At 43.4% G+C, this 27761-nt stretch overlaps 1 protein-coding gene across 1 annotated transcript in view; it reads left to right on the plus strand.

The window, feature by feature from the left end:
- Positions 1-27761, plus strand: part of TBX15 (T-box transcription factor 15) — a 171104-nt gene that overhangs the window by 43792 nt on the left and 99551 nt on the right. Inside the window, exon 2 of the mRNA XM_084832192.1 lies at positions 27489-27702. Within this exon, the coding sequence (XP_084688318.1) occupies positions 27489-27702 (214 nt within the window). The remainder of the gene's footprint in view (positions 1-27488; positions 27703-27761) is intronic.

Here is a 27761-nt window from a genome sequence, read left to right on the forward strand (position 1 = left end):
GAACACTTGGTTGTTCCATGTCTGGTTCTTACTGTTGCTTCTTGGCCCTCGTACAGGTTTCTCAGGAGACAGGTAAGGTGGTCTGGTACTTCCATCTCTTTAAGAATTTGCCAGAGTTTGTTGTGATCCACACAATCAAAGGCTTTAACGTAGTCAATGAAGCAGAAATAGACGTTTTTCTGGAATTCTCTTGCTTTCTCCATGATGCAGCGAATGTTGGCGATTTGATCTCTAGTTCCTCTGCCTCTTCGAAACCCAGCTTGTACTTCCGGTAGTTCTCGGTTCACATACTGCTGAAGCCTAGCTTGTAGGATTTTGAGCATAACCTTGCTGGCATGTGAAATGAGCGCAATTGTACGGTAGTTTGAACACGCTTTGGCATTGCCCTTCTTTGGAATTGGAATGTAAACTGACCTTTTCCAGTCTTGTGGCCATTATTGAGTGTTCCAAATTTGTTGGCATATTGAGTGCAGCACTTTAACAGCATCATCTTTTAGGATTTTAAATAGGTCAGCTGGAATACTGTCATCTCCGCTAGCTTTGTTGTTAGTAATGCTTCCTAAGGCCCACTTGACTTCACTCTCTAGGATGTTGGGCTCAAGTTCAGTGACCGCACTATCATGGCTATCAGGGACATTCAGATCTTTCCTGTATAGTTCTTCTGTGTATTCTTTCCACCTCTTCTTAATCTCATCTGCTTCTGTTAGGTCCCTGCCTTCTTTGTCCTTTATCATGCCCGTCTTTGCACAAAACGTTCCCTTGAGATCTCCGATTTTCTTGAAAAGATCTCTAGTCTTTCCCATTCTGTTGTTTTTCTCGATTTCTTTGCACTGTTATTTAAGAAGGCCTTCTTGTGTCTCCTTGCTATTCTCTGGAACTCTGCATTCAGTTGGATATATCTTCCCCTTTCTCCCTTGCTTGTCGCTTCCCTTCTTTCCTCAGCTACTTGTAAAGCCTCATCAGACAGCCACTTTGCTTTCTTGCATTTCAAGTTATAGATAAGGTATCTCTTATCTAATCCCAATCAACCCTGAATGCTCATTGGAAGGACAGATACTGGAGCTGAAGCTCAAATATTTTGGCCACCTAATGCGAAGAGAAAACTTCCTGGAAAAGACCCTGATGCTGGGAAAGACTGAAGGCAAAAGGAGAAGGGGATGGCAGAGGATGAGATGGCTAGATAGCATCACTGATGCAGTGAATATGGACTTGAGCATAGGGATGTACGGAAATTCCACCACAGATCTCGGGGAGGCCGAATGCCAGTGCATTCGGCCCCCCGAAATCGGTGGCGGAACGGCCTACCACCCCCCCGCTCCCCCGGGACGAGACTTACCTTGGGCGGATCTTCCTGGTGGCGGCGGCTGCTGTCTTCTTACCGGCTGCCACCGCCGCCATTTCCAGTTTAAAAAAAAAAAAAAGTGATAGGCTACGTAAAGATTTACGTAGCCTATGACGGCTAGGTTTTTTTAAAAAAACGTGATAGGCTACGTAAATGTTTACGTAGCCTATCACAGCTGACTTTAAAAAAACAACAAAAAACAACATGCGTACGCAAATGGTGGCGGCCATGGCTGCCACCATTGGCGTTCCTTATTTTGGCACGTCTTAGTCTACGTAAACATTTACGTAGACTAAGACGGCGAAAATAAGGGGAACGCAAATAACATAGCATCTACGCTATTTGCGTTCCCCTTACTTTCGCCGTCTTAGTCTACGTAAATGTTTACGTAGACTAAGACATGCCAAAATAAGGAACGCAAATGGCAGTGGCCATGGCCACCGCCATTTGTGTACGCGTGTGTGTGTTTTTTTTTTAAGTCAGCTGTGATCATGGCTGACTGCAGGTACGCAAACGGCGGCGGCTACGGCCGCTGCCATTTGCGTCCCTGCTAGCCAGCGGCCGGATGTCCAGCTGCTGGTGGAGCTGGCCGGCGGCTCTGCAGAATCACTGCAGAGCACAGCCGGCTGGCCAGGATTCCGGGGGGGGGGGGAGGAACGGAGCGCCTCCCCCTCCGGCGAGGATTCCGGGGGGAGGGATGGAACGCCTCCCCCCCAACCATAAACATAATCCGCGAAAGGTAAGTGCCTTTCGTACATCCCTACGCACGCTCCGGGAGAGAGCGCAGGACAGGAAGGCCTGGCATGGTATGGTCCACGGGGTCACGAAGAGTCGGACACGACTGAATGACTGAACAACAACAACAACAACAAAAAAGAAGACTTTTCTAGTGTTATGCCTGGGCCCAAATCTATTTCCCAGAGGTGCAGATCTATTCCACAGAGTGAAACTGATCCTGTCTCCATTAGATCCGAATGTCCATGGCCTCCAATGGAGGGTTTTATTTCTCAGTTTAATTGCCATGCAGGGGACAATTTTCAAGGGGGATTGCAGCTGGGGAGGGAAGGGTTAACTTCCCACATGCTGCAACGTGTGACTTCCCCCTCCCTGCCCCCAATTACCCCCTGTATGGTAATTAAGCTTAGAAAAAAACTTTTTTTCCCATTGTTTTAGGATGATCTGGGTCAGGGTGCAAATTAATTGAAGAATGTATTTCATTTGGGATGATTTGGATGAAAAATTAATTGGCTGGATTTGCTTCCTGTGAAATGTAAATAAATCCTAGTAATTATTTCTAAATTTGCATATATAGATATAAATAACCATATGCAGATTTGTGTTGTATAGGCCTGGGCCTGGAAGTGCCTAGCGATGCCCGTGCTTTGGAGACTGGCCCATCAAATATGATAATCATCTATGGGAGAGGTGGGAAGACATCAGGCTTGTTGGATTTACTTTGTTTTTTATGAGAACCTCAAGATCCACCAACCAGAGAGAGGTGCAAATGACATAATGCTTAGCATTCAAGGATAGGATGCCTCCGAGCACATTCTGAGCCCAGGAATTGGTTTTTTCAGTACTAGGTCTGAACTGAACTCACAGCCCTTCCAGACAAATGTCTGCTCCTGGTTACTTCAGCAGCCTAATTTAGGTAGAAAAAGTATTTTTGTTGTTGCTGTTATTAAACCACTGGGAGTTAGAAACCCAAATCTCCTAGAGATGTACTAGTAGATTCTGATCTACTTTGTGCCCATTCCTGATCTATGGAATACATGTAAAACTGTGCACATAACACACATGTGTGAAGTGACCCTCAATATCTTCCAGAATCTGTGTAAGACTTTTAAAAGTTCAGTTGGCTATTGGTGACCAGAATTAGTATGGACTGAGGGCCTAGTTTTAATATTTGTAATGGAGTAATTCATCTAACCTGCAGTTGCCTGTGCTAAGGATACAGCAAGCCACAAATTGAATGAATGAATAAAAATAAACAAAATTATGGGCAGGAAGTGGGTTGCCAGCTAAATTCTCTCTGCAAAAAAAGCAAAGCAAAACAACAATCCACCCACCCACCAAAACAAACAGGAATGAATTCAGGCACCCCTCACTACCTCATTGTTATGTTGTCCCATTTATTCTTACTGCCGTTCATGAGAAGGAGCCAACATGAAGGCAAATTTGAAAGACACGATTTATTTTGTTATTTCTTTATTCAGTTTGGCTCACCAGAAATGAGTGTTCCTTGTGAAATTAATAACTGCTAAAGGTAACATTTAAAGGTAACTTGTACACACTATACTGCGATGGACTAATTAAAGGTTTCTGTATTAACTGTAGTGCTGTTTCTGCCTTCCCCAAATTGGGCCAATGAGAAAATGGTTAAGTATGAACCGCTAAGAGTGGTATTAGGAGCAACAGAATCACACAGCTCTGCTCAGTCAGAGGCAGAGCTCCCATTGCAACAGGAGAGGGCTCAGCGAGTAAGATAAGGCAGGAGGGGAAAGATTCTGCTACTTTAAGCGTACAAAGCCTGGAAATGCCTTAAGAATGAGGTCGAACTACATATTACATCCATTACCTTAGCTTTCTGTTTACTCTATAGTAGATGTGCATGGCCCTGGTTTGGATAAGGACCACTGCACACCATTAGGGGAGGATTAAACCTTCCCCCTAAGCTGTTTGCTTCTCAATATTCTTCCCCACACAGGAATTAAAAAATAAAAAAGTCTCAATTGAGGCCAATGGAGGCTGTGTCTGTCTGTATAATTTTAGACTGCAAATGGCAGTTCACTTTGCTGGATGTTCTTTTCAATAAACTGATATTTAAGTGATGTGATGCCCATGACACAACACTCCAGAACAAAACAAATGACCAATGATAGCACATCCAGTTTATAAATGTATAGATTTTAAATAATAATAAATGGATTTTAAAATGTGAAACATTTTGGCATAAAACGCCAGCTTCAGGACATCTCTGTTGTTGTTTATTCGGTCAGTCGCTTCCGACTCTTCGTGACTTCATGGACCAGCCCATGCCAGAGCTTCCTGTCGGCCATCGCCACCCCCAGCTCCCCCAAGGTCCAGTCCGTCACCTCCAGAATATCATCCATCCATCTTGCCCTTGGTCGGCCCCTCTTCCTTTTTCCTTCCACTTCCCCTAGCATCAGCTTCTCCAGGGTCTCCTGTCTTCTTATTATGTGGCCAAAGTACTTCAGTTTTGCCTTTAATATCATTCCCTCAAGTGAGCAGTCTGGCTTTATTTCCTGGAGAATGGACTGGTTTTCAGGGCATCTCTACATCAGCCTAAAATCCTGCATTTAAAATGGGGCTTTCTGCTTCCATTTTAAATGCAGGATCACAAAGACTCCTTTTTTCACCCACTTCCTTTCTCCCCTCCCCCTTCCCCCTCCTTCTCCCTATATCTGAGTCTTCCATTATCTTTCATTGATCTCGCTCCTCTTCTGTTTCCTCTTTTCATGGAGGGAACTAAAGCGGAACACAGTGAGGTAATTTGATAGCTTATTATCTGTGATCTACTTAAAAGTGGAACAAAGAGTGCAGGAGATGCCCTGGAGGCTCATGGCATCATCTAAAGAGCCTGCAAACTTCCATGACTGAGACATCTCAATAGCAGGATAAAAGCTCTGTGTGAAGGAGCCCTCAGTAACTGAAGCTGGTGTTTTATGCCTAAACATTTCACATTTTAAAATCTGTTTATAATTTTTAAAAATCTATATATTTATAAACTGGATGTGCTATCATTGGTCATTTGTTTCGTTCTTTTCAAGAAAACAGATCTTTCCATGTAGAAAACTAGATGGCAGGGATAAGCATTTTAGCCTCATTTCCTCCTGATACGTTAGGTTTATATGTGGATGGATTTTTTTGTTACATGGAGGAACGTTCAGTCATGTGGACCTCTGCAATGGTACAGCCAGGACACAGCTTTACTATATCACTGAGGTCTAGGTAACGGTGGCAGCTTGGTAAAGAGCTACAGTAACATTCTTTGGGAGAAATCTTGTTCACCGTTGAATATATCTTGTTATATGTCTCTTTAGACATTCTTTCTGGAGGCCTACAAAAACCTTGCATGGCTGAAGTTTTCTCCTTGTTCTTTAAAGTTAAGAACCTTTCCACCCAGAGTAAAAAGCTGCTTCTAGTAGTGTCCTGGCTCTTCTGCTTCAGTCATGTAGTTCTATGAACTATATTTATTTATTTATTATATTTATTATATTTATTTATTTATTTATTATATTTATTTATTTATATCCTGGCTTTTCCCCAATACTGGGACTCAAGGTGGCTTTACAACATTAAAACTTATACAATTAAAACCTATAAATAGAAATATAAATACAACTGTACAAAAGTTAAAAATATAATTAAATCATCAATATTAAAATTGTAAAAATATTAAAACATTAAAAGACAACCATCACAACAAAAATAGTATCCATAAGTCACATTTTCACAGGTCCAGACTAAATAGCACAATTAGTCTTCCCATTAGTTAAGATAGAGTCTTGGCTCAGGCAGCAACTTTTGAGTACTTTTAAAGAGCCGCAGATTGCTAATTTATTATATTTTTCTCACCATGGGGAGCATTATTTGGATTTCCTACTCAGGCATTAAAATTCCTTGACCTGCTTTTGGGCTGTAGCAAGATCTTGGAACTCTTAGAATTCCACAAATATTTGTTGGTAAACCAAGAGCTTAGGGGGCAGGAGGGTTTTCATTTACAAAGCCTAGCTCTGTGCTTCTAGCATGGGCTTTCATGTACTCAGAGTCTTCATGAGTCACAGTTTCCCATGTTAAAATGTCTGTTTCTAAGTAAAATTTATACTGGGCATAGCATTATATGCAGTTAAAATTATACTGTGTGCTTTAAATGTTTTAAATAGAATTAATCTGCATTTAGCTAACATACTTGTAGAGTTTAAAGATGAAAATGCTGAAGCTAAGATTTAAATCCTGTGACGAGATGTCAGTCATTCCCAGAGTATAATCATGCAAAAATTCACAACACTGGTGGCAAAACTTAGTTTACTGATGCCTCCTTTTATGAGTGTTACATTATTATTTTATATGTAATGCCATGTTTCCAAGTCTGCACCATTTCCATGAAATATTTCAGTAGATCAAGCAGAAAATGCAAATGGAAACCCCCCACCCCCAGTCCAACATACCATGGGGCACAATCCAGCAGGTATGCACAGCAAGGAATTCCAATGAGACATGCAAAACATCCTGGTGGATTTTGCTTTATGGGTCAGATTTCTCTGTCTCCCACTCTACTGACCATCGGCTTCCAACCTCTATCCCCTGAAGCATTTGCCTCACACAGTAAGGCCGCCTCTAAATAGTTTGTATAGAGCTGTGACAAAACATTTCTTAGCGAAGTCCCTATCTATAATAAAAACAGGAGCCTCTCCACTGCAGAATGTGCATTCATCAATTTTTTAATTTTTCTTTGTCTTGACTGAGTTCAAGGGGAACAAGTTCTACCAGATTGAAGCAGAAGGGCTGTTCACACAGCTGATTGGCTGCTTGCCTGTAACGTCATGAAACACCCTGCCAACTCTCTGCAGGGTAGTTTTTCAGCTCAAAAATATGTTGTTTTAATATTTAATAAGTATGATTGCTTAAATCAGAGCTACAAACAAACAGGCCCTTCAGTAGCATGGGGAGAGAAGCTAAGCCATCTATATGAATGTGGAGGGAAGACACGCTCACTCTTAGGGGCAAAAATCCTTTGCAAAATGTACATCCATTCCATATATATGCCTAATGTCAGGTGGTAACATCAGGAAGCCCTTGCCCGTTGCATGAAAAAGCAGCAATAGAAGAAGCCATTTCTAAACCACTCATTTATCTTAGCTTCTCTTCCAGTTGTGTTAGCAGTGGAACATCACTTTTTTTATGGACAGTTGACTATGAGCAGTGTGTATTTGTGACAGGATCTAAGGAGAATCAGTAATGATTTAAGAAAAGCGGGGAGACGTGTTTGTTGGGGCACGAGGTTTTTTATGCTAGAATCTTTGCCAGATGCATGTGACGAAGTATGCTTTATCCCACAAAAGCTCTTGATGCATGACATTTAAGATATCATACAACTAATTACTAAATGACCATAACTTAGAGCTGACACTCTGGGTGTGTTGCTTTCCACAAAATGCAATGTATCAACACAGACCAAAAGTCCATTTGGTCCAATGCCCTGCACTTCTTCAACAGTGGCCAGTTAGATGCTTCTTGAAAGCCTACAAACAGTACTCAATATTTGTTGCCAGCATCCGGTGTTCACCAGCAGAGGTATCCTTATGAAGTATCCAAGCTAGTGACCATATATTAGGGATGGCGGAGAAATCTGCCATGGACTCCAATGAGGCCGGATTCTTTAGAATCTGCCCCCTCCATGGTGGAACGGACTACTCCCCCGCCTCCACCCCTGAAATCCTCCCAGGATGGACCCTACCTGCTGCCTGCTGGTCCGTGTCCGTCTGCTGCTGCCGTCTGTCCGCTGCCCTGGACTGTGGATGCAAATGGCATCCGGCGTAGGGGACGCCATTTGCGTCCCTGTTCTTTTCAGTGATAGGCTATGTAAATATTTACGTAGCCTATCCCCGCAAAGAGCAGAGACGTAAATGGAGTCCCCTATGCCGGATGCCATTTGCGGTCGCAGCCTAGCAGTGGACGGAAGTCCAGCTGTGGATGGGCCCAGCCGGCGGCTCCACGGACTTGCCATGGAACGGAGCTGGCTGGGCAGGATTCCAGGGGGAGGAATGGATCGCCTCGCCCCCTGCGGACGCCTGGACCGGAACAGTAAGTGGGTTTTGTACACCTCTGCCATATATGTATTTTGTGCGAACAAATTCGGTAAGTTATAAGAATCAGAAATGCCAACAACAAATATGTTTTGAATGGAAAAATATTTCATTTGCAATGTTCTAATATTTTGACAGAAAGCAAATGTAGCAATTTCTCTCTCTCTTCACACCACTCATAATTTATAAACCTCTCCCTCTGTCAGGTTCACCCCTCATGCTAACATATGGATGGGCAACTTGTGGCCCTCTAAATGTTTTGGCCTACAACTCCCGTGATCCCTAGCCATTGGCTATGCTTCCTAGGGTTGATGGGAGTTCTAGGCCAAAAATTTAACATCAACAGTTTGTAACACTAAGTTTCATAGAGAGTTTCATCAAGTCTTTTATTTTTTTGGTCTGAGGAAGAACTCTGTGCAACTCAGAGGCTTGCCCCAATGAAAATAAAACTCTCACAGCCAGCTCAGAGCCCTCTCCGTGGTCTCAGCCAGCCGGCCACCCAGCTCCAAATCCTCCTATGGCTCTTGTCCTCCTCGCCACTTCTTCAAAGCAGGGGATCCATTGCACTTTTGCCAGTCCACACTCACCTGGACTACTTTTGGTTCACTCTATCTAGCACCTTGTTGCCAAAATAATTCATGCCCAACTCCTCATTCCCCAGATTAAGACCATAATGTAGATTTACCTGATCCTTCAACCATGAGTAAGGGGTATTATTCCTTGCCTTGAAAAGGACGTAGGGGTGTATGCATGTGTGTGCGTGTGTATGCGTGTGTTACTGACTAGGGGTGTAACTAGCAGTACTCAATTAATGAAACTTATTTCATCCAAGACATACCTGGGCATAGTGTCTTAATGGAGATGATGGAAGATGGGTGCCACAACATGCCCCTCTCAGAGGAGGCATGGACATGTAGATTCTCTATAATAATAACGAACGAAGGATGACAAAGTGAAAATGGCTAGTATGAAAGGAATGCTGGATTCAGGTTCTCCAACGGCATCCATAGTCTACCTCTAAAATGAGAATATAACATGTTAGAAACTGAAGAGTTGTTCTCAGCTATTGAGAGAACAAGACCATTGGAAAGAATCCTAGACCTTCTAAGAGAGGAGAGTTCAGCTTGCATTCTACTCTTGTCTCCTTCCTAAATTATGCAGGCATGGGACTGCTAAGTTGGGCTCTATTGAAGCTCCTGATACTTACAAAGGGGTTTTCAATTTCTCCTCTTTTGCTTTCGTCCATTCAGTTATAGCAGGGTTCCCTAAACTTTTGGGGTCAGTGGGTACATTTGGAATATTACAAGCGTGTCATAGGCATTCTCACAAAATGGCTGCCATGGGAAGGGCTTGCCCATTAACAAAATGGCTGCCATGTTGAGCATGGCTCACCCATTTCCTAGAAGGCAAACTGTTGAGGCTAAAAAAAAGTAGCTTCCCTGAGAACATAAGTACAAGGCAGAGGTGTACCATAGCACCAAAACACAAAACCACTCTTTTGAACCCACAGTTTTCTGCTCTAATACCTATTTCACAGAAGACAAACTGATGAGGCTCAGGGACAAGGAACTTGGCCAAGAAACTGCATACAAAGGAGAGTGGGGGCTGCACCCTAAATACCAGATCACGTATTTGCCTCCCCACAAAGCACAATCCATTGGTGATGCTCAGGAAAACACACAAATGCCCCCTTGCCCCACATTGTGTTAAGCCCCTCCCCAGATGCTTTCAACCCCCCCCCCCATTACTGTTTTCTTTTTTTCTGGGTTTCTGGGGGAGCTTCAGAATGAAGTACTGAGCTGCAGCTGCCTGCCATTTTTTCTCTTGGAATGCCTTTGGAGCCCATTTTTGGAAATAAAGATGGTGTTGGAGGATGGTGCTTCACACTGAAGCTTGCCAGCCACCCAGTTATTTTTTAAAAAAATGTAAAACAAATTTTAAAAAACAAGAAGGGCAGGAAGCATGGCAGCACCAAGGGAGGTCCCCACAGACACCACACCGGGGATTCCAGAGTTATAGCATGAAACTCTGATTTACGCTAGCAAGTGCAGTGTGTGTGTATGCATGTGTTCACTATTGGCTTGAACGGAATCACAGTTTCCTCTCTTGAACTTGTAGTGCAATTGCTATTTATAAATCTTTTCCTTTCCTTTCCCTGCTGTGCAGCCTCCCAGCTCAGTCCTTTGAAGTGCTTTCTATGTTTATCTACTTTTTATTGCATGTTATGGCTAACCCCTGTTGCTACCGCTTTTTAAAACTTGAGCCAAAGTCAGTTTCTTGAGGCTCAGGAAATGTTATTAGAATATATTTTGCCCTTTATATTTCAGGCAACATCCTTTGTATCTGTTCTTCCAGGCAGGCTCAAAAACACCTGAAATGTAATGTCCTGACACTAAACGAGACACATCTGGTGAAATTTGAGTTTGGGCTGTACTCTAGCCCAAGGGCGGCTCCACTGCATACATGGCTGGGCTATTTTCTGCCCAACTGTTCTTTTTACTCAGAAGGGTGCTACATACACTGTGGTGTACGAGTGCTTAACAGTAAACCATAAACATCTGTTTAACAGTGCCAATGACATCTCTGACATCTTAAAGACTTAACAAATTAGTTATGGCATAAGCTTTTGTGGACTAGAGTCGGTTAACCAGATGCATGGGCAGGGTATAGGTTTTTTTTAAAGAACATCCCACTACAGGTGTTAATTAACTTAGCAATGCCAGGATGTTTGTGTTATCATCAAGTCTGCTTTGTGAATGGTAACTGTTTACCTATTTTACATACAGGCCTATTTTACATACATTTATGTATTAACATTAATTATCACAGTTTGTTTTTTTGCATTTCCTTTCCCTTTGATTTCACTGTTTATATTTTCCCCCCCGGTCTATACTTGTGTGTGTGTGTATGTGTACACACACATGCCTGCCCACTGACAATAACAAAACATGTATCAGTTAAAGTGGTCTTTAGTCCACCAAAGCTTATGCGATAATAAATTTGATGGTTTTGTTAGTCTTTAAGGTTCTGCAAAACACTGTTTTTGTTTGTTTGCTTTTGCAGCTACAGACTAAGATGGCTACCCTTCTGGAAATAGCGGTATTTATGTATATAGGTATGCATGTATGTATTTAATGTCCCACCTTTCCAATGCTCAAGTTATCTAACAATAATAAAATATAGTTTTAAAATAAAATCTTAATTAAAACATAACATAAAAACAGATCCATCGAAACACAATTAAAAACACAATAAAAGAAATAGACAGCACCCAACCAATTAAAAAGCCCCTTGAGCAACACACCAGCTTACACGTCAAAGACCTGGTTGAAAAAAAAAAGCATCTTTGCCTGGTAGTGGACCAACACAGAGAGGGAGCCAGCCTAGCCTCTCTTGGGAGGAAGTTCCAGAGGCTGGGAGCAGCCAGTGAGAAGGTCTTCTCTCATGTGCCCACCAGAAACATCTGCGATGGTGGAGGAACCAAGAAAAGGGTCACCCTCAAAGATCTGAAAACCCAGGCAGTCTCATATGGGAGAACATGGCGTTTCAGTAGTCCAAGTGGGATATAAGTTTGGCATGCATGACCATGGCCAGATCAGACATCCCTAGGAATGGGCGCAGTTGGTGCACTAGTCTCAGCTGTGCACATATGCTCCTGGCCGCTGCCAAACCCTGGGCATCCAGGAGTACCCCCAGATTGCAACTCTGTGATTAGTGAAGCAAATCTCTTGCATTATATCCTTTTCTTTGTTTTAAACATATCCAGAAGTGTTCTACTCACTGTATAGCTCAAGCAGAAAATGCTTAGTAAAGCCTTTTAAAGGAAAGAACAATAGGCATTAATACTCTACATTGAACATAAATAAATCAAAAGTCTGCAACAACATAATCAACATTCTGCTATAATAACATTTGACATCTGCAATGTATATATAGGGATGCTTCAGGAATTTGGTCTTTGCGAATTCTGAGATAAACTGACCCAGTCTATAGCTGACCAATTTGAAGGAATGAATAAATTGTTTATTGCAGTGACAGAGCAGTACAGGTTTTTATGCAAAAGGAAGATACAAATGATTAAGAGTAATTAGATAAGAACAATACATTTTAAAATAGGGCCAACCTAACTTTTCCTCTAATTTGCACTGAAATAAGAAAAAGGTCTGCAAGCTTCTCAGTGATATAGAATGAGTCATCCTTCTAACAAAACCTCACTGACCCTTTATAAGATCATCCCAGGAGGGTTCTTATTCTTAATAAGCGGAGAATCAGTTTCTCTCTGCAGTCTCTATATAAATTTCAGTATAGGAGTACATGATCAATAGACTATTGCACCCATTCCACACAGCCACAGAAGTTTGTTAACTGGGGTTGCATTGAATTGTCCACTTAACAGTGCAGAGGGCAACACGTTGAAATGAGTGAGGATGAATGCTCTCCTGTATTTAGAAACAGTCAGTATATGCAGATACAAAGCTCTAACCATTCTTCTGATGAGGAGTGTTATATAAATATTGTAAATAAATAAAATAAATAATTCCATATTTTAGAGTATTATTTGGAGGTTATAGGGAACAGGATTTATCAGCTGCAGCTCTTGGACCCTGGAGATCTAAATCTACTAATCTCTGCATAACATAGAATTGTGCCTTCTTTAAGCCATAAATGCCCAAATCCTCAGGAGAAAAACCCAACCTAAAAATCCTCTTCTCCATCTCCCTCATTCATTGACTAACAAAGGTGTCAGAAAGCAGTCAGGAAGCACTGAACATAACTATCAGGAGCTGCAGAAAAATGCACATGTAGCAACCATTTTAAGGCATTTATTCAAGCCTGGCATTCAACTGATCGAATATCCACTTCCAAGTTAATAGCTGCATTCTCAACACAAGAAGGTAAACACAGAATCTTCCTAAGGAAACTAGACTGAACTCTTTCCACCTGAGAGTTGAACCCAGTAATCCAAATTGGGAACCTGGACTAATGTGCAGATTGGAACGTAATCTCTTTTGGATTTCACACTTTCACAAATTTTGTGATACAATTCTTGGCACAACCCCTGCTCCCCCAAACATACAAAAACACCACACATGCACGTTTTAGGATCAAATACATTTAGAAACTTGTACTTTGAGATACACCTAAGATTTTATGGGAAGTCCACAAGCAGGTTGTTGTTGTTGTTGTTCAGTCATTCAGTCATGTCCGACTCTTCGTGACCCCATGGACCATAGCATGCCAGGCCTTCCTGTCCTGCGCTCTCTCCCGGAGCGTGCTCAAGTTCATATTCATTGCATCGGTGATGCTATCTAGCCATCAAATCCTCTGCCGTCCCCTTCTCCTTTTGCCTTCAGTCTTTCCCAGCATCAGGGTCTTTTCCAGAGAGTTTTCTCTTCGCATTAGGTGGCCAAAATATTTGAGCTTCAGCTTCAGTATCTGTCCTTCCAGTGAGCACTCAGGGTTGATTTCCTTTAGGATTGACTGATTTGACCTCCTTGCAGTCCAGGGGACTCGTAAGAGTCTTCTCCAGCACCACAGTTCGAAAGCATCAATTCTTCAGCGCTCAGCCTTCCTTATAGTCCATCTCTCACAGCCATACATTACTACTGAGAAAACCATAGCTTTGATTAGACGGACCTTTGTCGGCAAGGTGATGTCTCTGCTTCTTACTATGCTGTCTAGGTTTGCCATAGCTTTCCTCCCAAGGAGCAAGCGTCTTTTAATTTCATCGCTACAGTCACCGTCTGCAGTGATCTTGGACCCCAAGAAAGTAAAATGTGTCACTGCTTCCATTTCTTCCCCTTCTATATGCCAGGAAGTGATAGGGCCAGATGCCATGATCTTAGTTTTTTTAATGTTGAGTTTCAAACCAGCTTTTGCACTCTCCTCTTTCAACCTCAACAAGAGGCTCTTTAGATCCTCTTCGCTTTCTGCCATTAGGGTGGTATCGTCTGCATATCGGAGGTTGTTGATAATTCTCCCAGCAATCTTCATTCCGACCTGTGATTCATCCAACCCGGCATTTCTCATGATGTACTCTGCATATAAGTTAAATAAGCAGGGTGACAATATGCAGCCTTGTCGTACTCCTTTCCCAATTTTGAACCAATCAATTGTTCCATGTCCAGTTCTTACTGTTGCTTCTTGACCCTCGTACAGGTTTCTCAGGAGACAGGTAAGGTGGTCTGGTACTCCCATCACTTTAAGAATTTGCCACAGTTTGTTGTGATCCGCACAATCAAAGGCTTTAGCGTAGTCAATGAAGCAGAAATAGACGTTTTTCTGGAATTCTCTTGCTTTCACCATGATGCAGCGAATGTTGGTGATTTGATCTCTAGTTCCTCTGCCTCTTCGAAACCCAGCTTGTACTTCCGGTAGTTCTCGGTTCACATACTGCTGAAGCCTAGCTTGTAGGATTTTAAGCATCACCTTGCTGGCATGTGAAATGAGCGCAATTGTGCGGTAGTTTGAGCACTCTTTGGCGTTGCCCTTCTTTGGAATTGGAATGTAAACTGACCTTTTCCAGTCTTGCGGCCATTGTTGAGTGTTCCAAATTTGTTGGCATATTGAATGCAGCACTTTAACAGCATCATCTTTTAGGATTTTAAATAGCTCAGCTGGAATACTGTCATCTCCACTAGCTTTGTTGTTACTAATGCTTCCTAAGGCCCACTTGACTTCACTCTCTAGGATGTCCGGCTCAAGTTCAGTGACCGCACTACCATGGCTATCAGGGACATTCAGATATTTCCTGTATAGTTCTTCTGTGTATTCTTTCCACCTCTTCTTAATTTCATCTGCTTCTGTTAGGTCCCTGCCTTCTTTGTCCTTTATCATGCCCATCTTTGCACAAAACGTTTCCTTGAGATCTCCGATTTTCTTGAAGAGATCCCTAGTCTTTCCCATTCTATTGTTTTCCTCGATTTCTTTGCATTGTTCATTTAAGAAGGCCTTCTTGTCTCTCCTTGCTATTCTCTGGAACTCTGCATTCAGTTGGATATATCTTCCCCTTTCTCCCTTGCTTGTCGCTTCCCTTCTTTCCTCAGCTACTTGTAAAGCCTCCTCAGACAGCCACTTGGCTTTCTTGCATTTCTTTTTCTTTGGGATGGATTGAGTTGCTGCCTCCTGAACAATGTTACGGACCTCCATCCAGAGTTCCTCAGGCACTCTGTCTATCAGGTCTAATCCCTGAAATCTATTCCTCACCTCCACTGTATATTCATGAGGGATATGGTTTAGGTCATACCTGAATGGTTTAGTGGTTTTCGCTATGTTCTTCAATTTAAGCCGAAATTTTGCAAGAAGCAGCTCATGATCTGAGCCACAGTCAGCTCCAGGTCTTGTTTTGACTGACTGTATAGAGCTTCTCCCTCTTTGAATGCAAAGTACATAATCAATCTGATTTCGATATTGACCATCTGGTGATGTCCATGTGTAGAGTCGTCTCTTGTGCTGTTGGAAAAGAGTGTTTGCTATGATCAGCGTGTTCTCTTGGCAAAACTCTATTAGCTTTTGTCCTGCTTCATTTTGTACACCAAGGCCATGCCTGCCTGTTATCCCGGTGATTTCTTGACTTCCTCCTTTAGCATTCCAATCCCCTATGATGAAGAGGACATCTTTTTTGGGTGTTAGTTCTAGAAGGTGTTCTAGGTCTTCATAGAACCGATCAACCTCAGCTTCTTCGGCCTCAGTGGTTGGGGCATAGACTTGAATTACTGTGATGTTGAATGGTTTGCCTTGGATTCGTACTGAGATCATTCTATCGTTTTTAAGATTGTACCCTAGTACTGCTTTTCCCACCCTTTTCTTGACTATGAGTGCTACTCCATTTCTTCTAAGGGATTCTTGCCCACAATAGTAGATATGATGGTCACCTGAGTTAAATTCACCCATGCCTGTCCATTTTAGTTCGCTGATTCCCAAGATGTCAATGTTCAGTCTTGCCATCTCATGTTTGACCACCTCCAGCTTACCTTGATTCATTGATCTGACATTCCAGGTTCCTAAACAATATTGTTCTTTACAGCATCGGATTTTCTTTTCACCACCAGACACATCCACAGCTGAGTGTCCTTTCGGCTTTGGCCCAGCTGCTTCACTCTTTCTGGCGCTACTTGGAAATACCCTCTGCTCTTCCCCAGTAGTATATTGGACACCTTCCGACCTGAGGGGCTCATCTTCCAGCATCATCTCTTTTAGCCTTGTGATACGTTCCATGGGGTTTTCTTGGCAAGAATATGGAGTGGGTTGCCATTTCCTTCTCCAGTGGACCACATTTTGTCAGAACTCTCTGCCATGACCTGTCCGTCTTGGGTGGCCCTGTACGGCATAGCTTATGGCTTCACTGAGTTACGCAAGCCCCTTCGCCACAACAAGGCAGTGATCCATGAAGGTGCCACAAGCAGGACATGAGCGCAAAAGCCTCTCCCACAATTGTTCTCTAGCCACTGGCATTCAGTGGCCTGCTGCCTCTGGTCCTGGAGTTAGTATATAGCTACCATGATGAGCAGCCAGTGATATCCTGACCCTCCATAAATTAGGGTCAATCATATCTTTGGCAAGTCAGGGACATGCAGCCATTCCCACAGATTTGCACAAGCTTGTTAATCATCATCATTTTCTCTGCATTAAAAAGTGGTGTCTAAATCATATATTTCAAAGGTGGCCAGAGGGTAGATCTGGATCTGCTGGTGGGTCTCTGGGTAATTTACTGTAGTTGGGCCAGGTTTCTGAGACTTCCAATTGTCTAACAATAGAAGCAGCAAAATGACTCTCTCCCATCCTAAATTATACTGCTCAGATGAAGAAATCTTGGGAGTAACCAGCAGAGGAGTTTTGTGTGGAGGGACTATGTATGAGCTCCATTCAGTTCTGGCACTCAGAACAAATTCCTGGACTCTGAATTCTTTAATTCTAAGTGTATGTCTTTTGCATCAGGCTCAGTTGGCAGATGTCAGGTTTCTAGTAAAAAAACAAAGTAGTTCCTACAAGCCTGAAATCTGCCCACCTCTGATATACTTGAGGCGCAACTGTAGTGTTCTTGTGTAGCTCTCATTCATTTCAATGGAGTTTGCAAAGGAGAAAAAAAATGCGTCAGTGGATTGTACTCTATATATTTCACCCTGGATAAAAATATTCTCACAATGCTCTGGATACTACTGCTTCAGGATCTAATTGGATCAACATCCAGCTCAGCCTAGGTGATGTTGCCCAACTAAAGTAAGGATCTTGGTATTAGTTTAAAAAGGCTGAGCGGTCGTACATGGCTGCATTTTATCCACATTTATTGGAGGTCCACATGGTTCTTTTGACAAAAGAGGAAAGGCAGCTTTTTTTTTTTTTTTTTTAGCACTGGTGTTGGCCTGTCACCATCTTTCTTTCTCATCAGGGTAAGGAAAGCCCCCTGCCTAACAAGGCCTCTGGTGCACAGACGGGAAATCCACTGCTTGCTGTTAAGTGCTGTGACCTCCAAGAACTTTGCTTCCCCATGTCTCTCTGACATGAACGGGGGATGCATTGGGGGAACACTTTGAGGTTCAGAGCCTGAGTCTGTTGAAGCTGTGGCTAGTTGAAAAAAAAAAAGTATTTAGAAGTAGCACAAACTCCTCTGAAATCATCAGGACTGAAAAGGGCTTCAAAGAGGAAATCACTTCTGATCACCAGAGTTTGAAGCTGGTAATTTAATAGGGAAACTTTGCATCTCCTAGTGGGTTGGTGTTTCTTCCCTGTGTATTGATTTTTCTACCCCCTGTGAATCCATTGCAAAAATGCACAAGGATATTGAAAGCAGAAACTTCTGGTGTATGGTTTGGATGAAAGGGAAAGGGGGTGGGAGTGGGGAACGTAGTGAGTTTGCCCACGTCAGCTTTTGCTGGAAAAGTCACGTCAAGCCTATAAATACTGCAAGATGCAAAGCTGCCAAATGCAAAGTCAGAAGAATACCCTGCTGTGTTTCCCCTGGTCTTTCCATCTGGGCTTGCAGGAGGAGGAAGAGAGAGGGCAGTCCAAGCAAGAGCAGCAGGTTCCACCTTGGAGAGATAAAGCGAATTCACAAAGCAGCCAAAACCATAGCTCAGTGTAAAACCAAAAATTCCCCTGGCTATGAAAAATAACATTAAAATTACACCCACCCACCCCCGCTTCTCACAACATTGTCTTTTGTTAATTAAGAACTTTACTGATTCCACAGATGCTTTTGCTTGTGGTCTGGCAGGCCCAGATTTTCCATCAGTGAACATATGAAGCTGCCTCCATTGGCTGCCTACTTCATTAGCTGTTTTGTACCATATACTGAGTACAAACCTGTGAAGAAGGCTGTTGCCTTCATGCTCTGCTTATGGCTTTTTCCAGAGGCTGGTCCTTGCTGGAAACAGGGTGCTGGTGTAGATGGATTCTTGGCCTGATCAAGTGGGGCTCTTCTTATTTTGCCATATACAGAGTCAATCTATTGGGCTGCCTAATTCAAAATAGTATATTCGAACTGGCAGTGACTCTACCCTGCTACCTCATGCCTCTTTTAAAAAATGGAGATGCTAGAGACTGGTCTTCTGCATGCAGATGCTCTCCTTTTTGCCTGTGAAAATCTGCCATATTCCTTTCCATGGATATCCATGCTCCGGGAGAGAGCAGAGGACAGAAAGGCCTGGCGTGCTATGGTCCATGGGGTCATGAAGCCGGCCAGGGCCATCTGCAGCTGGAGTTCCGGCTGCGGACGGGCTGCTGCGGATGCAAATGGCGGCTGCTGTAGCAGCCGCCATTTGCGTCCAGCCAGGCTGCCATGACAGTCTACGTAAGTATTTATGTAGCCTATCACAGCAAGCCAAAAAAATCCACAACCCCCCCCAGCGTACGCAAATGGCGACAGCTACGGCGGCCGCCATTTGCGTTCCCTATTTTTCGCCGTTCTAGCCTACGTAAATATTTACGTAGGCTATTACAGTGAAAAAAAAAGGGGAATGCAAATAGCGTAGTGGGCGCTATTTGCGTTCCTTTCCCCCCCACCATAATAGCTTACGTAAATATTTACGTATGCTAGAACAGTGAAAAAAAAAGGAACGCAAATGGCTCCCACTACGCTATTTGCGTTCCTCTTTTTTTCCGCCGTAATAGCCTACGTAAATATTTACGTAGGATAAAATGGTGAAAAATAGGGAACGCAAATGGCGGCCGCTGTAGCCGCCGCTATTTGCGTACACTGTTTTTTGGGGGGGGGTTAGCCATGATAGGCTACGTAAATACTTACGTAGCCTATCACAGCTGCAAGGACGCCAATGACGGCCACAGCAGCCTGGCTGTGGCCGGCCAGGAGACCAGCCGCTGGAGCTGCCACCACATCCGTCGCATCCGTCGCATCCGCCGCATCCGCCCCAGGTAAGTTCCGTCCCGGGGGGATTCCGCGGGGGGTGGGGGGCAGGGGGCCGTTCCGCCACGGATTCCGGGGGGCTGGATTCTAAAGAATCCGGCCTCACTGGAATCTGTGGCGGAATTCTCTGCCATCCCTAGTGGATTTAGTAGTAATCCACAATGCAAACCTCATCTGGAAGCAGTCTAAAACTTTAAAAGAGTAGATTTGTACCACTTGATAATGGCAACAGATCTACGATTCTGGATAATTATGAAAATTTCATTGTGGATCCACTATGTGGATGATGTCACTGGCATTTAAGACATAGAGAGCTCCAAAGTGGACAAGCTGGAATTCCAGAGTTTTAGTGAATAAACTTCCCCAGACAAAAACCAGGTATTTCCCACAAATTACCAAGTATTCAACATTGCTACAAGTTGTGGCAGAAGAAATTAAAAGATGCTAGAAAATAGCTGAGGAGTGCCAGCAGAGGAACATTATTGTGACATATGACTTGGCTATCGTGAAAGTTGTACTTATAATAAAAGTAGATGGATGTACTAAGTTTGACAAGTTGTTCCTAATGTTTGGTGGATTTCACATCTGCTTGGAATATATCGAAATTGGACAGGACAGTTACTCTGTCAGTAAAATTCCCTGAATGAGACAGAAGAGCCAACATTGGCTGCTGAGACTAGCAGTATACAATTTCTGGAGTATAAATTAGATGAATTTCTGATTTCATTGGAGCACTAAGGAATGATAACCTCAAAGAGGCTCTGATGCTATTTCTAGTGAAAGCATGAAAATCTGATGATTAGATAATTATTGGTCTCAAAGTATTGCATGGAACCCTAAAGAAATTAGTTCTGTTTTTCATACTGTGGATTGTAGTATGCAATGCAGTGAAGAGAGTTCCTTCGGATGTACCCATGAAGAGGCATATTCCCAACTGATTTACCGCCTTGCAATGTCATGTACCTCACTAAGTAACTGTAAGCATCGTATCCAGCACCTCTGCAGCTGCGGCCCAAAAAAACATGGGAACTGATTCTGAGTCAGAAAGGGAGGGGGAGATGGAAGGAGTTGTCCAGGCACCAAGGTTGCAGGAGCAGGGCCTCAGCGTGAATGACAGTGGCAGAGAAGGTGCAGTCCAGCTGCAACTGGCCTGGCTGTCAGTTGGATGACCACCAGGCTAGGCCCTCCCCTGAACCCATGGGAATGCAGGCTCCTAATGAAGAGGAGGAGGGGGTGGGAGTAAGAGACCCAAGGGTTAACATGTCAGATGGAAAGTGAGGAACAACACAGGGTCATGAGGCGCTCCAAGAGACTTGCAGCAAGGGAGGCGACCCTGTGGGAAATTCCACCTTGAGGGTGAGATTTGGTAGGCCACTCAGTCTGAGAAGCGGGGTGGTCTGTTGTAGCCGGCAGCTGTTTAGTAGCAGCTCTCATTCATGGTGCTTTAACCCAGGTAGTTAGATGAAGCCTACTGTATTATGCAAAGCCTGCAAGGAAAGGTTGTTATCAATTGCTGCATGAGGATACTGTCTGTAGCCTGAAGCAAGGCCTGTTTGCTTGTAGTTTGCACAATAAAGTAACTGACTGAAAACATGGCTTCACAACTTGACTACAAGGGAAGCCAGGGGCTGGGCACCTGACAGTAACATTGTCATACACCACAATGACATAGATGGGTTGGTAATTCTTGTGATGATTTTTAATTCTTAAATAATGAAATAAATGTTTGGATGGGAGTAGGCCTGCAGTCAAAAAACAATTTGAGGTACACAGGTGTGAGGAAGCTAGCAGACTCACTGGGATCATCAGTGTGCAAATCTCTACCTGGATTTCATTGCTTCACTGGATATGACTACACAGCAGTCTTTTCAAGAAAGGGGGAGGTTTTGGAAGGAAATGAGAATGCACAAGCCACTTTTTCTTCATTATGGCTTTGGGGCTGGTGTACGAGGGGGGAATAGGGGGATATGGGACTGAGACTGCTTTGGTCACCTTGGTGGATGACCTACACTGGGAACTGGATGTGGTGGTGGTGGGGAGTGGAGCCCTACTCATTCTCCTGGACAAGTCAGTGATTTCAGTGCCATTGACCATGGTATCCTTTTGGACCACCTGGCAGGGTTGGGCTTTGGCAACACTGTATTGCAGTGTTTCTGGTCCTTTCTGCCAGGTCATGTCCAGAAGGTGGTGTTGAGTTCTGTCCTGTTCCCTATATTATTTAAAATCTACATGAAACCTCTGGGAGAGGGCATCCAGAGCTTTGGAGTGAGGTGCTATCAATATGCTGATGACACTCAGCTCTATTGCTCTTTGCTACTGGACACCAAGGAAGAAATTGACATCCTTGAATGTTGCCTGAGTTTGATAATGGGCTGGATGAGGGTGAACATGCTAAGATTAAAGACAGAAGTCCTGTTGGTCAGTAGAAAATCTCACTCAGGGACTCGGATTCAACCTGTTCTGGATGGGGTCTCACTCCCCCTGAAAGTTCAGGTTCATAGCTTGGGGAGTACTCCTAGACCCTACACTGTCCCTGGATCTTCAGGTGGCAGTGCTGGCGAGAAGCACATTGCACAACTGCATCTAGTGTGCCAGCTGCGGCCATTCCTGAGCTGGCCACAGTTATCCATGCCTTGGTTACATTACAGTTAGATTACTGCAATGTATTCTGCATGGGGCTACCCTTGAAGAACATCCAGAAGCTTCAATTGCTGCACAATGTCGCAGTTAGGTTGCTAGCTGATGCACAATATTGGGGTCATATCACCCTAATACTGAGAGATCTGCCCTGGTTGCCAATTGTTTTCTGAGCTCAATTCAAGGTGTTGGTTTTAGCCTTTGAAGCTCTAAATTGCTTAGGGCCTAGGGACCACCTAAGCTGTGATGAACCTACTTGGCTACTAAGATCAGTAGAAGAGGCACTTTTGAAGACATCCTCGCTTACAGAAACTTGCTTATTGGGCATGTGGAAAAGGACTTTCTCCTGTGATGCTCCCAGACTCCAGAACACAATTCTGCTGGAGCTATGACTGGTCCCCCCTCTCTCTGCATTCAGAAAGGGGGTCTGGACACATCTTTTTAATCTGGCCTTTTAAATCATTGTTATAAGATTGTTGCTTTTTTACTGTATATATTTTTACTATATTTTAGTTTGTTTGTGATTTTTGTCTGTTGTTGCTTGGGGTGGGGGGACCACCTTGCTTGGTTTTTCCAGAAAGGCAATATAGAAAAGCTAAAAAAGAAAAAGAAAAAAAGAAAGAAACAGAGCTGGGTGGCTCCTGTAATCAGCTGCTATCTGGGACTGTAAGGTAAGGGCCATCCAGTCTCCCTCTACATAGAAAGGCATATGGCACCCAAGGGACAGTTGCCGCTTGACAGCCAAGCCCATTCCTTGGGTAATATCAGATATCATCCCACCACCACACAAGTCCCAGTTTTTGCATCCCATGACTATAAGTAACTAATACAGTTATGGGCAGCTTAAGTACAAGTTCAGTATCTACCTCTTACTGCCATTCCATAGGGCCAGTGTATGCAGTCATAGCAGCTACACAAACCCATACAGTGCAGGCAAATGGCAAACTGCTTCTAAATTTCTCATTCAAGAGACAAATCCAAAGTGATTTATAATTATTTGTGTTGCAATGTTACCATCTGTGTGTCTGGTGGTTTGGAATTTTTATGGGTAGGCTCTAATGAAGCTGTTCCAGCAGCAGAAATGTACTTGGAGTATATGTGTGTGTGTGTGTGTGTGTGTGTGCACACACGTGTATGTATATTTGATGGGAAATTCAATGGGATTTGATTGATATCGTTTTGGCAGCTTTAAACTGCTCACAGCATAGATATTTTCAGTTCTATTGGTAAAAGTCTCATGGTAAAAAAGAAAAGAAAAAAAGATGAAGCTGTGTAGGGGAACACAGCAGATGTGTCTTTCAGCTGGCTCTTCTGTAGCAGGGTTTTTTTCTGGGCTGCATTGGTCTTCTGGCAAGTCTGCACAAAAGTTGGCTCTGAACAATCACACTGGTGATAAACATTTAACTTTGGGGAGGGGGAATCAAGAGTATTATGCAAGTGTTAACAAAAGCAGATTCAACGTTAGAAAACTTTCCAACAGTAGTGTGCAGAACTGTTGTCCAGCATCTTGATAGTCCCCTAGTGGCATGTTTGTACAGATACAACATTGCATTTAACCATATAGAAAATAATGTTTGCTCTAGCTGTACTTTAAAAAACACCAAGTCTTTCAATACATTTGATTGTTTGGCAGAGGATCATACTGTGGCATTGTTAATACATTGGGGAAACATTAGGGAAACAACTAATTTTAAAAAAGATTTGTGGGAATGCTGGGCACTGTGGTGCCCCATTATGTGGAATGCAATATCATGTGCTCTTATCTTTAGGGTTTGCTAGGTGAATACAGGTAAAGGAACACATTGTATGCCCTTCAGTGCAGGATCTTTCTTTCAGAGGTGTGGGCTCCCCAGTCTGGATTACGACCCTAAGTGGGGGTGTTAATGGGGCTGTAGCCCTTTGCCTCCTGCTGTATCTCCAATCTGGACTGGGAGCCCATGCCTGAAATTTGCATGTGGAAAAAAAACTCCCATTCACTTAGTTACCCATACTCCTGCTTAAGTGTGTACAGGATTGCAGCCTTAGCCACCAGAATTTGTGTATGACTGCAGTAGGTAATGCTACATATACTTTCTCAATAGTTATTGGGTTTTAGCTGTATAATCAGTTTTCTGTAGCAAGGCTATGATGTGGTATGGCTGGCGAAGGAGAAGTACTCCAGTGTGGTAGAAATGTTTTCTTTGTTTAAAAGTGGCTGTAAAAAGCTATTTTTAAAACATGTTCAATTAAGTAAAGTGAAATGTTTGTCAGCATTCAGTATAAAATATTTTACTACTTAGAAAATAGTAAGATTTAGAAATATAAAGTTTCTACTAATCAAGGGAGGAAAACAGGCACAAAGTCCTGAATAGGGGGATCTGGATTTTGTTTTTGTTCAATGGGGAAGACAAAGGACCCACAAACAATGGGCCTGGTCCATAATAATTATTTCTAAAGAAATGGTAGCACACAACACATATGGGCACAGTTGATTCTCAGTTAGCATTATGCAGAGGTCCCTGCAGCAGGTGCAAACCACAGCCCAGCTTGCTGCACTAGAAATACACTGCTGAAGCTTTTGTTTACCATCAGTGCAGGTCACTAGGGAAAGGAGAAGAATCTGAATACTGATGACATCTTTTTCTTTATTTCTCTGTGGGTAAAAGGGCTGGAGGCTTAAGATTTTAATAAATAAAAATCCCATGAAAGGGCCATGAATATCCAGCAGTGGTGGTGGGGGATATATTTATTTGTTTAATTTATAAAAAACTTTGAGCCCACAAGGCACCTTTGAGCCCACAAAGCACCTTTAAGCCCACAAGGCAGCCTGCAGTCACAGAAAATATAATTACAATAGAAGCGTAAAACAATTATAAAATAGGAACAGCTAACATGAAAAGTTCTGGGCACCATGCTTTAAGAAGAATGCAAACAAACTGGAGAAGGTTCAGAGGAAGGCAACAAAGATCATCCCAGAGTGCAGGACACGGAATAGTGGGCTGAAGTTACAGGAAGCCAGATTCCGGCTGAACATCCGGAAAAACGTCCTGACTGTCAGAGCAATACGACAATGGAACCAATTTCCTAGGGAGGTGGTGGGCTCTCCCACACTGGAGGTGTTCAAGACGAGGCTGGACAGCCATCTGTCAGGGATGCTTTGACTTGGACTCCTGCACTGAGCAGGGGGTTGAACTCGATGGTCTTATAGGCCCCTTCCAACCCTACTATTCTATGATTCTATGATTACACCAATAGACAGCAGAGAGCATTAAAGACAGAAAAACACAAATCTAGGGATGGCGGAGAATTTCTCTACGAATCTCAGGGAGGCCGAATGCCAACGCATTCGGCCCCCCGAAATTGGTGGTGAAATTCTCCGCCCCCCCCCCCCGGGATGGGACTTACCTCCATCGAATGTCCCTCTCAGCGGCAGGTCCTGGCGGCGTTTTGGCGGCGTTTTGGCGGGGGCGCGTGTGGTGGCCGGTCTTCCGACCGGCTGCCACCGCCGCCATTTCAAAGTAAAGTAAAAAAAAAACAAAAAAAGTGATAGGCTACGTAACGATTTACGTAGCCTATCACGGCTAGATTTTCAAAGTCAGCTGTGATAGGCTACGTAAATCTTTACGTAGCTTATCACGGGTGACTTTGAAAAAAAAAAAAGTGCGTACGCAAATGGCTATTTGCGTTGCCCTTATTTTCGCCGTAGTCTACGTACATCTTTACGTAGACTACCCCTGCCCAAACAAGGAACGCAAATGGCGGCACCCATGGGCGCTGCCATTTGCATACGCGCTTTTTTTTTTTTCCAAAGTCCCCTGTGATAGGCTACATAAAGATTTACATAGCCTATCACGGCTGACTTTGAAAATCTAGCCATGATAGGCTATGTAAATCGTTACGTAGCCTATCACGTGTTTTGTTTTTTAATTTACTTTTTTTATTTCGCGGCCGGGAAGACGGGGCGCTCCCCCCCGGCCTGAATTTCGGCGGCGAGGGATGGGGTGCCTCCCCCCCGGCCTGAATTTCGGCCAGGAGGGGCGGGGCGCCTCCCCCCCGCTAAGAACTTCGGGGGGAGAACTGAAGCGCCTCCCCCCCACCGCGAAGCAAGCTGCGGGACCAGGTAAGGGACTTTCGTCCATCCTTACACAAATCTAAAAACACAGAGTAGAAAGCAAGTCACATCAAGTGAAACAATTGGGAAAACAGAAAAGCCTTTATGGCTCACCTGAAAGCCATACCAGAGAGAACCAACTGGGCCTTTACTTGTTCCTTTACCTGTATTCACCTAGCAAACCCTAAAGATAAGAGCACATGATATTGCATTCCACATAATGGGGCACCACAGTGCCCAGCATTCCCACAAATCTTTTTAAAAATTAGTTGTTTCCCTAATGTATTAGCAATGCCACAGTATGATCCTTATGATCATCACTCCACTATGGAGGGAGTTCCACAACCAGGGTACCATGACTGAGAGGTCCCTGCCTTGCATCCCAGCCAACTGAATCTCAGAGGGCAACAGTCACAGAGCAAGCTTTCCCCCCTCCCCATGCCATGGCTGTGGCTTCCAGAAACGTATTTTGGTTGCAGAGCTCTTTATGAGATCATTTTGGCATGAGAAATTCAGCCCTAACTCCCCCCCCCCCCGCTTTTTGGCCAAACAAGAACCTGAAAAAGTCTAGGTGTCCCTTGAAATAACAAGTACTTTACCAGTAATTCTTTCCATATGTTTGCCATCTTTCCTTTTGTAGAGAACCCTACAGCTGTGGCACAACATGGTTATTTTCTCAGGAAAGAAATCATTGTTCCAAAAATTATAACATAGGAACAAATAACATATATTTGAAAAGTAAGCATTGCCAAAAACCAAATCCAAAAGGGATCATTCATTATTTTTGAGTACAAAGATGCTAGAAAGAATGAAGAAAAGCCCTTTGTCTAAAAATATCTGACTTTGCAAGAACAGCATATATGGTATGACATGCAACATGATTTCCCCAAAGTTGAATGAATTTTCTTCCTTTCTCTCCTCCCTGCCCCCCATCTACTATTGGTGTGCTCCATTCCCATGTATACTGATTACATTTGTTACTATTTATATTTTATATTGTGGGCAATGTTATTCAGCAGCTTTAAAACGTAACTAAAGTACCAGATGTCATGTTGGAAACAAAACCAGAAACCAGATTGTAAATCCCAACAATAGCATACATATAATAAAAGAGATGCCATTGCACTAGTCTCAAAAATCGCTTATGTTGCTTTTATTTTATCCCTTCCTCCTTTGTGGAACTTTAGAAATTTAGAGTTTGATTTGGTGTGCTCTCCTATTTTTTAGATTCAGAGCAGAGCACGGGGTCAGACACTGAAGTGCTGGCTGAGAGGACATCCTGCTCATTTGGCTCCCACTCTGATCTCACATCCAGCAGCTCAATATCTCAGCCACCTCCTACCTCATCCATGGAGGAGATCCAGGTGGAATTGCAGTGTGCTGATCTCTGGAAAAGATTCCATGATATTGGCACAGAAATGATCATCACCAAAGCAGGCAGGTAAGATGGATACACCCCATCAACATGAGCTGTGGAATTTCTATGTGCAATTGATTGAT

The sequence above is a fragment of the Heloderma suspectum genome, chromosome 2 (genome assembly GCF_057233095.1).
Source record: "Heloderma suspectum isolate Gila_16-S chromosome 2, 16-S_ref, whole genome shotgun sequence".
Classification (NCBI taxonomy): domain Eukaryota; kingdom Metazoa; phylum Chordata; class Lepidosauria; order Squamata; family Helodermatidae; genus Heloderma; species Heloderma suspectum.